The sequence below is a fragment of the Molossus molossus genome, unplaced genomic scaffold (genome assembly GCF_014108415.1).
Source record: "Molossus molossus isolate mMolMol1 unplaced genomic scaffold, mMolMol1.p scaffold_m16_p_20, whole genome shotgun sequence".
Classification (NCBI taxonomy): domain Eukaryota; kingdom Metazoa; phylum Chordata; class Mammalia; order Chiroptera; family Molossidae; genus Molossus; species Molossus molossus.
In genome coordinates this window covers 39792353-39810383 of record NW_023425356.1, presented here as the reverse complement: position 1 = coordinate 39810383, position 18031 = coordinate 39792353, and the positions used below count along the sequence as shown (strand labels likewise).

The 18031-nt window shown below is 39.9% G+C and overlaps 1 protein-coding gene across 3 annotated transcripts in view; it reads left to right on the top strand.

Annotated features, from left to right (window-relative positions):
• PLA2G4A (phospholipase A2 group IVA) overlaps positions 1-18031 on the top strand; it is a 136762-nt gene that overhangs the window by 77574 nt on the left and 41157 nt on the right. For all 3 annotated transcript variants that reach the window (XM_036273762.1, XM_036273763.1, XM_036273764.1), the window contains one exon: positions 12521-12657. In XM_036273762.1, the coding sequence (XP_036129655.1) occupies positions 12521-12657 (137 nt within the window). The remainder of the gene's footprint in view (positions 1-12520; positions 12658-18031) is intronic.

The window sequence follows — 18031 nt, the reverse complement described above, 5'->3', positions numbered from 1 at the left end:
AAAAGAAAAAAAAAAAATAGCATCTTGGTTAGAATGTGGAGAAAAGGGAGCCCTCATACTCTGTTTGTGGGACAGTTGGTTCAACCACTATGGTCTCTCCAAACTTAAAAAACTACTACCATGAAACCCAGCAATATGACTATGGGTATTTTTCTGAAGAAAATGAAAACACAAATTCAACAAGATAAGTGCACTCCTATGTTCATTGAAGCATTATTTGCGATAGCCAAGATGTGGGAGCAACCTAGGTATCCATTGATAGATGAATGGATAACGTTGTGGTACATATATTCAATGGAATATTACTCAACTATAAAAAATAATTAAATCTTGTCATTGGTGACAACATAGATGGTCCTAGAGGGTATTATGATAAGTAAAATAAGTCAGACAGAGAAAGATACCATATAGTTTCACTTATATGTGGAATCTAAAAACAAAGAAACAAACAGAAACAGACTCATTAATACAGAGAACAAACAGATGGTTGCCAGAGGAGGGGAGGTTGGGGGGTTGGCAAAAAAGGTGAAGGAGATTAAGAGGTACAAATTTCCAGTTCTAAATTAAATAAATCATAGGGATGTTATGCACAGCATAGGGAATACAGTCAATAATATTGTAATAATTTTGCATGTCACAGATGGTTACTAGACTTACTGTGGTGGTCATTTCAGAAGGTATTGGTGATACTGCAGAGATTCACTAAAAAATTATTATATTCAATAATTGCCATTCTGTAAAATATATAAAGACTTAGGATGCACAAATAAGCAGTCTAAAGCTTAAAACAGTTTTGATATTGGAAAAATCACTGGAATAAGCTAATTAATCTTTAAAAATCAAGGCGAGTTTTTTGTTGTCTTTTACACTTAGGGTTGACTTTCTAATTTTCAACTCAGCTTCTCCAACACCTTTTGTAAGGTGGTGAGATGTAGGTGGTTGAGGGTCGCAGGACTAGATTTTGGCCACCTCCTTGCAGGTGTGTTCAGGGGTGCTAGCTCTGTGCTTTATTTTGTTTTATTTTTATTTATTTATTTATTTTTCTATTTTATTTTTGTTACAGATGTTTCTCCTTTTTTACCCCATTGACACCCTCCTCCCCATCCTCCCCTTAGAATGTGGAGGTACTTGGTACTTGTGAAAATAGTCAGCAAAATCATAGAAAAAAAGAGGGTTATGTTTTTCTATTTATAAGAGGTTTTTCTCCAAACTGGCGAGAACATCCAGATAATTTGGGGCAAATTAGAAAGAGGATATAGAAGTAAAATTCAATAATGTGGAGTTTGTGACATCTTCATTGTTTATGCATCTGATCTTACTAATGAGAAGAGAAAAAGGAATAATTTACAAGTGATAATTACAATAACAAAAAACCATGGACAGTTAACAATTCAAATGACAATAATCTGCTGTCTATGATACTAATGAGGAACCGGCAGAGAAAATTCTAGTGCTTCTTGACTTGATTCATACTAATCAGTAAAATGATAAATTCTCTCAGAAATTTTAAATATTATTTAACTACTTGACTAGGTACATTAAAAAGTAAAGTGAGACTTCTGGTCAAGACGGCGGGTAGGTAAACGCAGTACCACGTCCTCCCACAACCACATCAAAGTTACAACTACACTACAGAACAGCCATCATTCAAAACCACCTGAAATCAAGCTGAATGAAGTCCTACAACTACGGAATTAAAGCAGCAGCCACACCGAGACTGGTAGGAGGGGCTGAGGGGACGGGCTGGTCCCACACCCACGTGTGGTGGATAAAATCAGGAGGACACCTGGGCGGGGAAGGTCCTCCCTGAGGACTGAGGGGTCCCCGTCCCACACCAGGTGCCCCACTCAGGGTTCCAGTGCCAGGAAGAGAATCCCCATCACTTCTGGCTGGAAAACCAGCGGGAACTGAGGCTCAGGGAGGCTGAGGCGGCTGGAGCCCCAGGCAGCTCCTTAAAGGGCCCGCGCACGGACTTATCGGACTCTCTCCCTCTAAGCTTGGAGGGGAGGCAGCTCGAGGGGCACCAGAGACACACAGGGAAGAACTGAGCTGTTTGGCACAGGAGCGAGGGCTGGAGAGGGTGCTTTCTCCGGGACAAACGTGCTGTAAGAGGCCTTTGTTCCTTTGGTGAGCCCTTCCCTGGGGCGGCAGACAGCCGCCATATCTGGGACTCCAGCATCCTGGCTCACACTGGTAGCCCCGCCCTGGTGGCTCCCTGAGGCCCCGCCCCGCCCCACCCAGCTTTCAGGCCCACCCAAGCTGTTGCCACTTGCTTAACCATAGGATTGGCCTGTCTTGGATCCTGCTTCAGATTTTCCTAAATTCTTTCAAACGAGCAGCATCTGATCTCAGCGAGCCCTATACCTCCTGTTAAGTAATACACAGGAACAAACACAGGGAGGCAGCCAAAATGAGGAGACAAAGATACAGGTCCCAAATGAAAGAACAGAACAGAACCCCAAGAAAAGAACTAAGCGAAATGGTGATAAGCAACCTAATAGATGCTGAGTTCAAAATACTGCTTATAAAGATACTCGATGAACTTAGTGAGAACCTCGGCGAACTTAGTGAGGGCCTCAAGAGCATAAAAAAGGACCAGTCAGAAATGAAGGATGCACAGTCAGAAATGAAGGAGGCACTAACCGAAATAAAGAATAATTTACACAGATTCAGTAGTAGAGTAGGTAAAGCCAAAAAGCAAACCATCGATTTAGAATATAAGGAAGCAAAAAACACCTAATCAGAACAGCAAAAATAAAAAAGGATCCCAAAAAATGAGGATAGTGTAAGGAGCCTCTGGGACAACTTCAAGCGTGCCAACATTTGCATCTTGGGGGTGCCAGAAGCAGAAGAGAGAGAATAAGAAATCGTAAACCTATTTGAAACAATAATGGCAGAAAAATTCCCTAACTTGGTGAAGGAAACAGACATACAAGTCCAGGAAGCACAGAGAGTCCCAAACAAGAGGAACCCCAAGAGGCCCACACGAAGACACATCATCATCAAAATGCCAAAGGTTCAAGAGAAAGAGAGAATCTTAAAAGCAGCAAGAGAAAAGCATTTGGTTACCTACAAGGGAGTTCCCATAAGACTGTCAGCTGATTTCTCAAAAGAAACTTTTCAGGCCAGAAGGGAGTGGCAAGAAATATTCAGAGTGATGAAAAGCAAGAACCTACAACCAAGATTACTCTATCCTGCAAAGCTGTCTTTTAGAATCGATGGCCATATAAAGAGTTTCCCAGACAAGAAAACGTTAAAGGAGTTTATCACCACCAAACCATTATTATATGAAATGTTGAAGGGTTTTTTGAAGAAAAAGATAAAATATATGAACAAACAAAATGGCAATGAATACATATCTATCGACAATGGAATCTACAAACAAAATAAACAGGCAAAACAGAAACATTCTTATAGATACAGAGAACATTTTGTTCATTGCCAAATGGAACGGGGGTTGGGGGAGTGGGTGAAAAAGGTGAAGGGATTAAGAAGAACAAATTGGTTGCTAGATTGACAAACCTCAAAGGGAAGGGCGGTTTTGGGGGATGGGAAGAAATAAACCAAAGAACTTATATGCATATACGCATAACCAATGGACACAGACAACAGTGTGGGAAAAGGCCCGGGGGGGGGGAGGGGCGGAGGAGGGGATCAATGGGGAAAAAATGAGGAACATCTGTAATACATTCAACAATAAAGATAAAAAAAATTTTAAATTAAAAAAAAGTAAAGTGAGTAAAATATTTTAGGTCAATCTTTTACTGAATACTCTATTATGAAATTAATTTTATGTAATATCATTACTGTTGTATATTGAGAATAATGTTTTTCCCACTCTACAAGTGAAAAGTTCTTGTTAAATGAATAATTTACCAGGCAAAAATTTATCTTTGCATTTTAACATAATTTTTCAGCATCGTTTTTAAGACTTGCTAGTTGAAACTACAGAGATAGTTATGTAGTTTTCTCTCACCTCTGTAGACATTGAAATAGGACTATGATGACTAATTTAATGTGTCAACTTGGAGAGTGATTTTAGGTTAGATTAACATTCAAATCATGGAACTCTGATTAATAGATTGCCATCCATAATGTGGGTGGGTCCCATCCAATCAGTTGAAGGCCTGAATAGAACAGAAAGACCCACCTCCTTGAGCAGAAGGGAATTCTTTAGCAGAATGCCTTTAGACTTTGTCTGTACCATCATATCTCCTGGGTCTCCCCCTGCTGGCCTTCAGACTGGAAGTGCATTATTGATGTAACCATGGGTGACCAAGTTATCATGTGACCTGAGCTGACCACCATAAGCTTGGTGTTATTTGACCCACAAAGCCAAAATGTTTGTGTATACAGAATCACTCCATCATCAAATGGTAGTGAGATTTATGAGAATGGGCGGAACAGGCCCTGGGGATATGTCGTATGAGGAAGTGCCCGAATGCCTGAGCTGCTCACTGCTGTTCCAGTACCTTCTTTCTCCAGCCCGCACATAGAGCCTCATGGGAGAGATCCCTGTGATCAGCTTCAGAGGAGAGAAAAGTCGGGCTTTGTTTACAGATGGTTCAGCACAATATTCAGGCACCACCTAAAAGTGGACAGAGGGCCCTGCCCGGTTTGGTTCAGCGGTTAGAGCATCAGCCTGTGGACCAGAGAGACCCAGGTTCGGTTCCTGTTAAGGGCACGTACCTCGGTTGCAGTTTGTCCCCGGCTTCACGCTGAGGTTGTGTGGGTGGCGGCCACTCAATGTGTCTCTCTCACATCTATATTTCTCTCTCTCTCTTCCCCCCTCTCTCCCTCCTGCTCTATCTGAAGATAAATGCAAAAATGTCCTTGGGGGAGGATTAAAAAAAAAAAGTGGATGGAGGAAGGGCTTTCCCTTTCTGGGACATCCTTCAAGGATAATGGGGAAGGGAAATATTACCAGGAGGGTAGAAGTTCAAGGAGTACACATGGTTTTGCATTTTGCTTGAATGGAGAAATTACAATTACAATTACATATAGATTCATGGTCTGTGGCCAATGGTTTGGTATATAAATTAGGGACTTTGAAGAAAAAATGATTTAAAAATTGGTGATAAAGAAGCCTCTCTGAATGGATGAAAAATGTGAAGATATTTGTGTCCTGTGTCAATGGCCACCAAAGGGTGGCCTCAGCAGAGGAGGATTTTAACCATCAAGAGGATAGTGTGACCCATTCTGTGGGGACTAGTAAGTTTCTTTCACCAGCCACCCCTGTCGTTGCCTAAGAGGGCCGTGGAGAAAGGGGCTCTGGTGGCAGGGATGGAGGTTATGTCTGGAGCCAAGCACCATGGCTGATCTGGCTACAGTTGCTATTGAGTGCTCAATCTGCCAGAAGCCAAGATCAACACTGAGTCTCCGATATGACACCATTCCCTGGGATGATCAGTCAGCTACCTGGTGGCACATTGATTACATTGGGCCAGTTCCATCACAATAGGGACACTATTTTGTTTTTACCTGAATAGGCACTTATTTTGGATACAGATTTGCCTTCCCTGCACTCAAGGCTTCTACCAAAACTACCATCTGTGGTCACGATATTCCACAGAACATTGCTTCTAATCAAGGAACTGACCTCAGAGCAAATGAAGGATGGCAATGGGCCCATCTTCCATGTTTTCACCGATAGAATTCACCGATCTTCCATGTTTTCCTCCATCTTGAAGCAAATGGTTTGATGGACCAGCGGAATAGCCTTTTGAAGACTCAGTGCCAGCCAGTGGCAGTATCTCACAGGGTCGGGGCAAGGCTCTCCAGGAGGCTGCAGATTTCCTGAATCTGCATGAAAGAGCGATGCTGTTTCCCCCCAGGATTCATGGGTCCAGGAATCAAGGAGGGGATGTGGAAGTGCATCACTCACCATCACCCTTAGTTTCCCACTCACAAAAAGTTTGCCTCCTGTCTGCATGACCATGTGTTCTGTTGGTTTAGAGGTCCTAGTTCCAAAGGGAAGAGTCTTCTACCAGGGGTGGAACCCTAATTCCATTGAACTGGAAGCTAAGCCTTTAGTTCCCTGACCACTTTGGGCTCCTCATGCCTCTGAACCGGCAGGTAAGGAAGGGTACTACAATGCTGGCTGGGGCCATTGATCTTGATTACCAAAGAAATATTGTGCTGCTACTCCACAATGGAGGAAAGGGAGATTTGTTTGGAATACAAGAGATTCCCTAGGGTTGTTACCATGCCCTGCAAGTAAAGTGAGTGGAAAACTAGAAGAGCCCAATCCAGAAAGGACTACTGATGGCCAAGACCTATCAGGAATGAAGGTTGGGTTACCCACCAAGTAAAGAACCATGACAAGCTGAATTGCTTGTTGCAAGCAAAGGAAATACAGAATTTATAGTAGAAGAAGGTAGTTATACATACAATCTGTGATCAGGTGACCAGTTACAGAAATGAGAACTGAAATTGCCATGAGTATTTATTTCTTCCTTAGTTTGTTATGAACATGTTTGTGTGTGTGTGTACACATGCAGAGAAACACAGAAACAGATTCCTATTTAAGTTATGAGATATCAAGGAGAAGAATAAACATTACATCCTCTTCTGGGGAAAGAATGAGCGTATTTTCAGTTGTAGAAGATAGGTATATCATGCTAGCCTGAAGTATATCCTTATTATTATACTTATTTGGAGATAAAGTATGGTTTAAGGAGATGTACATGGGTGCCAATTTGAGAAGGTAGAATTGTGATGGTATTATTATTATTACTATTACTATTACTAATTTGATGATATTTTCCCATTGATTTCCAGATAGAGTGGGAAGGAGGGAGGGAAGGAGTAAGAGAGAGGGACAGAGAGAAACATCAATGTGAGAGAGACATATTGATTGGTTGCCTCCCACACGACCCAACTGGGATCTGGAGATCAAACCTCGCTTCATCTGCACCAGTGTCTCTCCTAGGTCTCTGCCTGCTGGTATTTGACCTAGAACTGCATTATTGACTCCCCTGCGTCTGGGGCCCACGGGCCTATACTGCAGCTTTGAACTTGTTGGTTTTCATAATGGCATGAGCCCGTTCCTTATAATTTCTCTCTCTCTCTCTGTCTCTGGGTTCTGGTTTTCTGGGGAACCTAATACAAGAGCCAAGGAGGCAAAAGTCTTTATGTAACTGTCAGACTTTAACAATTTATGAAAATGTAAAAAAAAATCTTTCAGGGCTTTAGAATTTTCTTTTGAAAGGGAGAAAATTAATAATATCCATCAGCTCATGCATCAAAATAATTTACTCAAAATCAGAAGGTTTTTCGTAAATAAAATTTCACTTCCTGTAATCATGAGAGAAGTATGAGAAATATTCACTGATATCACTTATGCACACACACTGGTACTATTAGGTCTAAATATAACCTAAAAGCCCTGAACACCATTACTTGTTTGATTCCTTTAGGTACAGAGCCAGGACTAACAGCTGCACCTTATAACTTCCCAGTTAATGTTTTGAAAGTCATATCAGGATGACCAAGACTATTAAAACACTCAGATTTAAGTATCACTTACTGCATAAAGTTGTACTGATCATCTGAGTGATAGATGAATCTGAAACAGAATTTAGCTAGAGAATCAGATGGTTTCTCTCAGTAAAGATTACTGTTTCTCTGGACAATGAGAAAAGGAAGGAGCATGAATTATGGGATCACTTCACATCCTGGTTCTGCTATTTATCAGCGTATTTATGTGGACAACGTATTATGTGTGCACTGACTATCTCTTCATCTAAAAAACAGAAATAATATGTCCTTTTGAGGGTTACATGAAATAAGTTGAGCCCGGCTGGCTCAGTGGTTGAGCATCGCCGGTTCGATTCCCGGTCAGGGCACAGGCCCAGGTTGTGGGCCCAATCCCCAGTGGGGGGCATGCAGGAGGTGGCCAACTGATGTTCTCTCTCATCGATGTTTCTCTTTCTCCCTCTCCCTTCCTCTCTGTCTAAAATCAATAAAGAAAAATTTTTATTTTAAAAAAGGGTTAAAAAAAATAAGTTGAGTAAAAGAGGTCACGCTAGTGCTGACACACATCATTTTCTAGATAAATCTAATTTCCCATTCTATTTTATAAATAATAAAAATTTATGTTTATAGTTTTATAACTCATATTCTGTGTGGGTTATCAAATTTAGAGCGTTACTAGTAACCAAAAGCTTCAAGCTCATTAATTCTTCCCAATATTTTGACATATAAGTGAGCTGAGTCCAAGGAGGATTTTCTGTGCGTTAGGTCACAAAGTTAGCTGCAGAGAAAGATTTCAGGAAATGAACAGTGAATGAAGAGCTCTGGCCGCGGACAGACCCAGCTTCGACTGCAGAATGCCGCTTCCTAGCTTTGCAACAACAGAAAAATGATCTTCTTGGGGTTTCAATGAATTTTTCTTTCAAGTGGAGGTAATAATATTTATGTCACACAATAGTGAAAATTAAATGACACGATGCATGAAAAAAACAGATGAATTCGTGTGTAATAAATGAAGGTGGTGATTATATTCTCAGAAATCATTCCACTCTTTGATTATTCATTCAATTTTTATGTATAAATATCTGACAATTTTTCTTTTACTGAGCGCACCCTGAAATAACTGACCTAAAAGTCGGTAACCCGAAAGCCCCCTTTGAAAATCACTGCAAAGCAGTAATAGAACAAATGGATTCCAGTTTAATGAGTGGCTGCTTCCAGAAAATTCCTAACAACATAAAATAAGCATCTGTAAGTCCGCTTTGGGCTTTGGCATACGAAGAAGCGTGTCTGGAGTTGTTTTCTCAGGGGGTCTTATGTTCAACGTCTCTTATTAAATCTCCCTCTGAACAGCAGTGCTGGTTGTGTGAGGAAATGAACAGTGTAACCTGTGACTAAAATTGTTTTTTACTCTCAGCTCCCGGATTTTTATTGGGTTTCATGTTATTTTCAATAATGCAGTGTTACAAGTAACCAAATCCACAGGCTCAAATGCCCCTAAATTATTTTTTGATGTAAACAATCTTCTTCTTTCTAGAATATCAACCCTGTTTTACCCTTAAAGCCCTTGATATTTTTATTTTTCCCGACTCCCTAGTATGCTCCTGCTACAATAAAAAAGAAGACTGGTTATTTGGGGTCCTAAAATCTCATACTCTTTTCTGCTTTTGCCTATCCTAGCCTAACCTTAGGCCCAATGCATTGCACTTAGAAAAAGTAAATGTTTGCTATTGTTATTATTACCACTATTATTTTGCTTATAAACTCAACTCTTCCTTCAAGGCCTACTTCTAATTCATCCTCCTTGTTCTAACTTCTTACCTGGCTTCCTTACAACTACTCTTGTAATTAATGCTCCAGACATGGTTTTAGGAACTTAAATCTATTTTACTTTATTTACAATGTTAAAGTCTATGTTCTGAGAGCATTCTGTTCATCTAAATATATGCAGGTTCAAAGCTGTTTAAGTGATCCATTGAACTGAAGTGGGAGAGTGTTTTCATGAATGAGGTCTCCAATTCATGTCTACTTCAATGGCAAGGGTCTTCCCATTGGAGTCCACTCAGTTTTCGAGAAGGGCCCTAGATTAAGATGTCATTTCTAGGTGTCCTTCCTCCAATAAGACCTCACCTTTACCGATTTCTTCTCTCTATATAAGAGTTCTGTAGTCTTTTTGGTCCTTCTGATCTAAAAGAATGGTTCTGCCCTGGCAGGTTTGGCTCAGCTGTTGGAGCGTCGGCCTGCGGTCCAGAGAGACCCGGGTTCGGTTCCCGCTAAGGGCACGTACCTCGGTTGCAGTTTGTCCCCGGCCCTGGTTGGTCATGCAGGTGGCAACCACTCGATGTGTCCCTTTCATGTCGATGTTTTTCTCTCTCTCTCTCCCTCCCACTCAATCTGAACAAAAATGTCCTCAGATGAGGATAAAAAAAAAAGAAAAAGAAAATAAAAGAATGGTTCTATGAATAGATGTATTTGTCACATTGGTGAGTGCATGTCCAAGGGTCAGGTCCAAGTGCTTGGACCACGATGCATTCCTGTTGTGTATTCTGCATTTCCGAGGTTGAGAACGGTATTTCCCCTTTAGCCTGGTTTCGCGCCCTGGTCCTTCTCCTGGGCCATGACAGCATCATCTGCTATAAGCCAAGCTAGAGACTCTAACAGTCTGGCCACACTCCTTTCTCTTTTACTCCTGACACTGGATCTGGTCACCAAATGTTAAAGGTTCTCCTTGTAAATATACCTTGATTCTGTGTCCCTGTTTATAAGCTTAACTTTCCAGGTAGAAGGAAGGGGGGTTCATTATATCCGATTCCCATCCAGAAGAAGATAAAAAATGGGATTATTAGAGATAATAATGTCCGAAGTACCTGGGCTCATCTATACACATGTACTCTGTGATTTACACATTTATTTTTAACATTAGATTTTTGTGACTATATAGAAAATAAAATCGGATAGCAATATAACTTGGTATAATTCGAACTAGACACCCCAGCCACAGAATCCCCCCCCCCCAGTTCAGGTTCCACTCTTCCACCCCCGTGAATTTGTTGGCTCATCTTTTAAAGCTTTGGGTTGCTGTTGTGATCTGATCTCTTTTGCTCCATTAATTGCTGTCTTCCATCTATAATTTTTTTCTTGATAATTATTATTATTGGAAAACGATGTCAAACAAATCGCACCCTTTCCCCCCAGCAATGTGGTATCCCTCTGTATCAACCTCTCTGTCCAGCAAATATTTCCATCCACTCTGCTCCTTGTTTCCTGTTTCCCCACTGTCTTGACCTCAACAGACCCAGGCTTTTCCCAGGTGTTGGGTTGCTGTCACCATGTCCCTGATGTCCTAGGGCAGTGGTCAACAAACATTTTGGTCTCAGATATCCTTTATACTCTTATAAAATATTAAAACACTTCTAAGATATTGTATTTATATGGGTTATATCGATGAATGTTTACTGCATTAAAAACTAAAATGTTATATTCTATGTATTACATAGTTTTTGAAAATAACAGTATTTTCCAAAGCAAAAATAAAGTGAGGAGCATTTTACATTTTTACAAGTATCTTCATTGTTTGACTTAACAGGAGACTGCCGGATTCTCCTACTTGCTTTTGAATTCAGTCTGTTGCTATGTCACACATCAGGTCGCCTCTGGAAAACTCCATTGTACACTCATGAGAGAATGAGAAGGAAAAAAGGCAAATGATACCTTAGTGTTGCTATAAAAATAGTTAGACTGCCTGAAAGCTACACACTTTGAGAACTAGTGTCTTAGGACCAAGAAAAACAGCATCTCGTAGGCAACAGTGGTTTGGGACCACAATGAAAATGACAATCCCTTCCTCCATCAAATATTCTTGCGTTTTAGTCATGTTACAGGTAGCCTATGTTTCTCCATTTTACTGCAAAAAAACCACCACTCTATTGGCTCCTGTTGCTTTTATTTCCAGAGTCGCCTCCTCCCAGTCCTCAGCCTCATCCCCCCTGCTGAGTGCTCAGCCCCCTGCTGAGTGAAGGTGCATTTCAAAAGAAGCTCCGTCTCTCCTTTGTCTGCGAAGCTTTCCCCACCACTCAGATTCCTCTGACTGCATGGACCACACCTTCTGGGCCCCTTGCATTCCTAGCCTGTAACACTGAATTTTACTGTGCACACCGCACCAGCCTGCATCCAGGAGCCTGGGGCTCCATTCCTGACTCTGCTACTTAATTGGTTACAGGACCCTGAAGAAGTTTTCAAGGTTTTGGTTCAAAGTGCCTTGGTTTCCTCATCTGTAAAATGGAAACCTCATAGGGATTTTGTAAAGATTAAATAAGTCGATTTCTATAAAACACTAAGAACAGTTCCTACCAGATAGTAAGAGCTTAACTAATGTCATCTCTCTATATACTTATTGTTGCCATAATTTTCAATTTCTACCTCAGATAAACTATATTCCCCAGTTCCACCCATGCGACATAGAGACCACTTGCTCAGACTTATTGAATGAATTCAAGAATAAAGTAATACATTGTGTAGGTCTTGCTGAGTTGATTAAATTCTGTTTTCTGGCTTGAATCATAGCATGTATTTTGAAGTGAGTCCGTATACAGGGGCAGTAAGAATTCTGGGCCAAGCAGGGAAGGTGTTTACTCCACTACAGATTACCAGTTAAAAGAACTTATGCAAGTAAAATCAGAATTTCCATCTGTAAAATGAGCAGATCCTTTTTTGCTCATCTTACAGGACTTTTGAGAGGGTCAAATTAAAACACGCACCCAAAAGCAAGCCAACAACTGCAAAGGGCCTAGCAAATCTAGAGGATTATTGTTGTTTACAAAGAGAGCTGGTTGGTCATTCTAATAATACCTGCTTTCTAATAGACATTCATTCTTGATTCTCTTATAGGAAACATTAGTTTCTTTTAAAAAATTAGACATGGTCGAGGGATAAGCAAACTTAATTCTTTATTATCACATGTGGAACATGCAACATCAACATTGAAACTGACAGGAAATGTATTTTGTGATTTTACTTTGCAAATGATCTGTGTGCTTTGTCGTTCCAGGTGCCTGTGGTGGCCATCCTGGGCTCAGGCGGGGGTTTCCGAGCCATGGTGGGGTTCTCCGGTGTGATGAAGGCTCTGTACGAATCAGGAGTTTTAGACTGTGCTACCTACATTGCTGGTCTTTCTGGCTCCACGTGGTTCGTATGCATTTTAAATCTTAGCTGCATCCTCCTAAATGTTTAGCATGTATCTACCTAAAGCATGAGGGGGGAGAGGGGGGATTTAGAACAGTGGACATGAAGTTCCAATTATTGAAATGTTCCAGCTGTATGCAATAACTGACATCTGAAACATGGTTTATTTATTTTATTTTTTTATCCTCACCCGAGGACATTTTTCCATTTTTTGTTCAGGTAGAGTAGGAGGGAGAGAGAGAGAGAGAGAACATCGACGTGAAAGGGACACATCGAGTGGCTGCCACCCGCACAACCAGCCAGGGCCGGGGACTAACTGCAACCGAGGTACGTGCCCTTAGCGGGAACCGAACCCGGGTCTCTCTGGACCACAGGCTGACGTTCTAACCACTGAACCAAATCGGCCAGGGCTGAAACATGTTTTTTAAGGCAAATTCATACCTAGTGATGACTCTTGTCATAAATTCATTCCTTTTAAGCCTGTTTGTAACTTAAAATGTAGTGAAACATAAAGTTAAAAAATATATTAATTGAAATAATTCTATATGAATAGCACAGAAATGAAATAGCATACTCCACCCATAATTAATTTAATCTTCTTATAATTTGCTGAATTATAATCTTTCAGAGATTACATCTAAATCTACATGATTCACTAGGTATTCATATTTTTCTTTAGGGCAAACAGAGTGAAATGCAATATACCTTAATATACAGAAGAAGGAAAACAACTTTGAATGTGAAAATGCAATAAATTTCACTGATTTGCATTTAACTAATTAAGAAATTAATCCTGTAAATGTATTTAAGCTCAGCTAATCTTGAATAGAAAGTAAAAACATATTTATGTATGTATAATATTTGTATACTATAGATTTGCCTTTCCTAAATATATGAACATTTTCAAAGGAGAGACTACACACATTTTGGTTCGCCTACCTCACATCAAATATTAGTCCTTGCTTAGATGTTTCATATAAAGGTGTCACCTATTACAGATGTCTGACTTTGACTTACAAAGGTTTAAGTCACTCAGCCATAGGAAAGTTCATCTATCATACTATTATATTATATATGTCTAGTATTTTAAATTCAGTGTCTTTTCAGTCGGTGACATGGATATTAGCTTTTTTTCATTTTTCAAGAAAATTTGACTCAAGAACCAAGGGATTTGTCCAACATCACTCATGGAGCCAGAATATAAATTCAGGCTTTTGATTCCCTATTCTAGGATTATTTCCACTAAAACCACAACTGTCTCCTGACAGCTGTTTATACTACATGGAGGTTCACATATAAAGAATCTAGAGTTTCTTAAATATTATGAACTAGATTCTTTAGCTAAAAACAAAAACCTGGACCCGTTGTTGCCACTTTCTTGGTTTGTACCCTTAAAATAATGTCTCACTTTTAAAAGAAGGGTGTAGTCCATCATTATTCTCTTCCTTGCAGGACAGAGCAACCACGTGCCTGTTTAATTAGTAATGTGATGGAAAAACTTGGACCCTTAGATTAATTCACCTACTCAAGCATTTTGTTATTTCTCTTCTGGTGGTAATCCTTCACTGTGTGTTAGATCCCTATGGGCCATCACTGACCTACCATTGCAAGAAGCTTACTTTCTTAAACTCATGTCATAAAGAAAGACTAGGCCTTAAGTGCTGGGTGGGGACTTTAATCGTGTGTCTTTGGGCTTAATTAGAGCAGCAGTCATTGTTTGGTTGTAGATTTGGGGCAACATCTTACATTCTCCGGTCAGAGTTCTGAAAACAAGTCCTGCAAAAGGTCACTAAGAGAACTTTAAATGTTACAGGCACGTATTTATCTATATATATAAACTTCTGCCCTCCCCTTCACTATCTAAACTCCTCAAAGATTAGCCTTGTCTAATTTATTCCATTTCCTTAGAAGCGGTTCACTCCTACAGTCCTTACAAATTTTCACAGAGACCACCTGTCATTTACGACTGTAGTGGTGCCTTTCGAAGTTCTTGTCCCCCTAGGGGGAGTAAGGGAAATGAGGTTGGCGGTGGAGACCTTTCACATACGGACTTGTCTGTCCCACTGTGGAACCCCTCCCACTGTACATTTTTGTGTTTATTATATCCTCTCCGATGCTCTCTCCTCCGCATTTCTGTACTACTTCTGCTACTTTTGTCCTTAATGGGAGCTTTCATCGAAGACCTGCCTTCTGTTCTATTATAGCGACTCATTCTCCCTTGGTCATTTCAGCACCTTCTACCACTTCAGTTGTAACCACCAAAAATTTAATTCGTGAAATTCTAGAACATTCCAAAAGTTAGTGGCCCCCAAAAGGAAAGACAACCTTAATGAACAATGCAAAGTAGCCGTCAGAGAAGAGAAGCAACTGAAAGATGAGTGCCAGGGGCCGGGCGTGGTGAGCGCTTCACCCAGCGGTGGGCATTTCAAGAGAGGAAATCTATGAGCAGCTTAGTTTAGAACTGGGTTTGGAGCTCATTAGTGGTTTTATCAAGAGTCAGTAGATATAGCAAATAAAGGCCACGTTTGATCATGAAATTGCAAATAAGGATTATTTCAACAAAGGCAATATAGGACCAGGGAAGGGTTTTTATTTGGTTTTCAGAATTTAAGAGATTTGAGCATTTTTATAAAAGTCTGAGGTGAAGGAACTAGTGTAGAGGGATAGATGGAAGAAAAAAGAAAAAAAAGAGAGATGGATCATGGATAGAAAAAGATTCAAAAGAAGACAGGAGAGTACAAGATAAAAAGCAGTAAAGTTGTTAACCTTGGAGAGAAGAGACACCTCCTGAGGCGGAAGAAAAGGTGGTCAAGATGATTCATGGTAATAGTTCTCTCTTGAAAAGTTAGGGAGAGGAGGCACAAAGTTCAAAGGAAGGAATTTGGAAAGAACTGAAAAAACAAATTACACTCTGTGTTGTGTAAGTTTATACTGGGCTGATACATGACCATGACTTGGCACGGATGAGGTAATACGGAAGTGTGTGGAGAAGCCCTGGACCTCCCAATAAGTTTTCTGCGATCACAAAAGAGAACTTTATGTAGGACAAAAGCTTCCCCTGTAACTGCTACTACCTTTAGGGTAATTATTTCTGAAATTGTTTTTGGATGATACTTGTTATTTATAAAATATACGTATGGTCCAACCAGGAGAACCGACATAAATGAATTAAGAGAATCAAAACAGTAATCCTGTGTTCTCTGACTCTCTTCCTTGGTACAACTATTCTCATGTAGCATCATAAGAAGCTATTAGACATGGACTGCCATGTTTCTATGGTAACGCCATCTAAAGAAGTTAAAGTGACGCTGCATCTATAGACAACGAGGCCCAATTCATTAAATTAACTAAAGTGGAATTCAAGAATGAGAAGTTTCAGTTTCCCAGTCCAAGGAATTCCTGAAATATTGAAAAAGACAACAATTTTAACAGAAGCTGTATGTAAGAGGTGACATACTACAAGATCAAAATGTTTGCTAGGGAAAGTATGTTCTTTGAAGTAGGGACTATGCTTATCTTGTTCACTGATGAATCTCTTCCACTTACCAGATTTTTAATGACTAAATGAAGACTTGCCTAAGTCACTGCATTTAGGGGAAGCAGTTCATCTAGAGATCTCTTTAGGGTTTCAGGATGTTTTCTTCACCGATGGCAAAAGTCTTCTCAAGTCATTCCAAATTTTAGTTGCACACGAGATACCCTTCTGGCTCTTTTTAAAGCACAGACATTCTCAATGTTTACCCCTGAAGATTCTGATTTGGCAAATCCTGGGGAAAGGGGGCAGGCACTGATACTGTACTGACTATGTGATTTGTTGGCAGGAAATAAACTGAGAATTTCTTTTCTCTGGTATGGTTTAGCTTTTAAAATTTTACTCTTAACCTAAAATTCATTCATGTGGAGAGTATGAGATGTCTCATCATGCAAATGTATTGAAAAGTTAAAGGCTAATATTTTCAGATTTATAGATAAAAAGAAGATCCTTTCATTAACTATTCATAGAGGCCCTGCTATGTCCAAGACGCTTAGTTTTTGAAACTTAATTGGTATCGTTGAGAATTATTTACTGCTAAAGAGATGAAAATTAAGGCTTAACTATAGAGATGCAAATTGGGGCGATGTTTGTGCTTCTCAGATGGTAGTGAGTCCACAGAAGCCAAGGGAACAAAGAAAGAAAAGAAAGCCATTCAAGGAAAACTGGCCATTGCCTACTACTCCATCTTGAGCTATCACTAAATCAAAACCTAAATCTTAGATGTCACCACAATAACATCATGAAAAATCTGTCCAACTCACATTAGTGAATTCTAAGGAATATGGATTCAAAACACTGAATGAGCAGAGAACACTAGACTAATGCCATTGATTGAGGTATTCTAGGTCTTTCTGTCTCTCACTAGGGCTTATATCCTCAAGCCAACTGCTTCATGAGAGGGGAAGAAAGAGAAAGAGAGACTCCCCAAGTAAATGAGTTTACTTCAACCATTAGAGAGCAGAAATGGGCTGCAAACATTCTACATGGAGCAAAAAGAGATAATATACATGCTAAGTCCTAGCTTTTAAGCAAGCCCCCAACCCAAAGGAAATATTATCTTTCTTTCTGTTTTTTTAAAATATGTTTTCATTGATTTTTTTTTTCTTTTTTTAGAGAGAAAAGGTAAAGATAGAAACATGGATCAGCTGCCTCCTGCACACTCCCTCCTGGGGATCGAGCCCACAACCCAGGCATATGCTCTGACTGGGAAGCAAACAGGCACCTCTCAGTCCATGGGACAACGCTCAGTCCACTTAGCTAGACCACCTGGGCAAGGAAAGATGTCCTTAATCTAGATCTGGTTGCTAACACTGGGAGTAGGGAGGTTAAGAGCCTTCAGATCTCCCTGGAAGCAATCCAGGGAGCAGAGGTAGTAATAGAATCATAAGCTGATTCACTTAAAGACTTGTTAAACATAAAAGGGATGTCTTAAAGAGTCCAAACGGGATTTGAGCAATTACATCATCCTGCTGTACAGTTAGAAATGACGACTTCCAATAGCAGAAAGATCATATCATTTCCTTTTCACCTACCTTTAAAAAAATAATTTTGTGGCTACATTGATTTCCACTGACATTGTATTTGATTGGTTCTTTTCCTTATTTTCACCCTGCTTAATTTAATGTGTCTTACTAAAAAATAAAACTGGATTGCATACAATAAAGATAAAAGTGAGAAAAAAAAGTAAAAAAAAAATATAACTAGAAATTAGATTAAAAATTCATACTATAACCTATAGCTTTGGGAGGTATGCAACACAAGTTTGAGTGTAAGCTTTCTAAAATTCAAACTATATATAATTACATAATATTTATTTTTAATAAATGAAGGGGAAGCCAATGG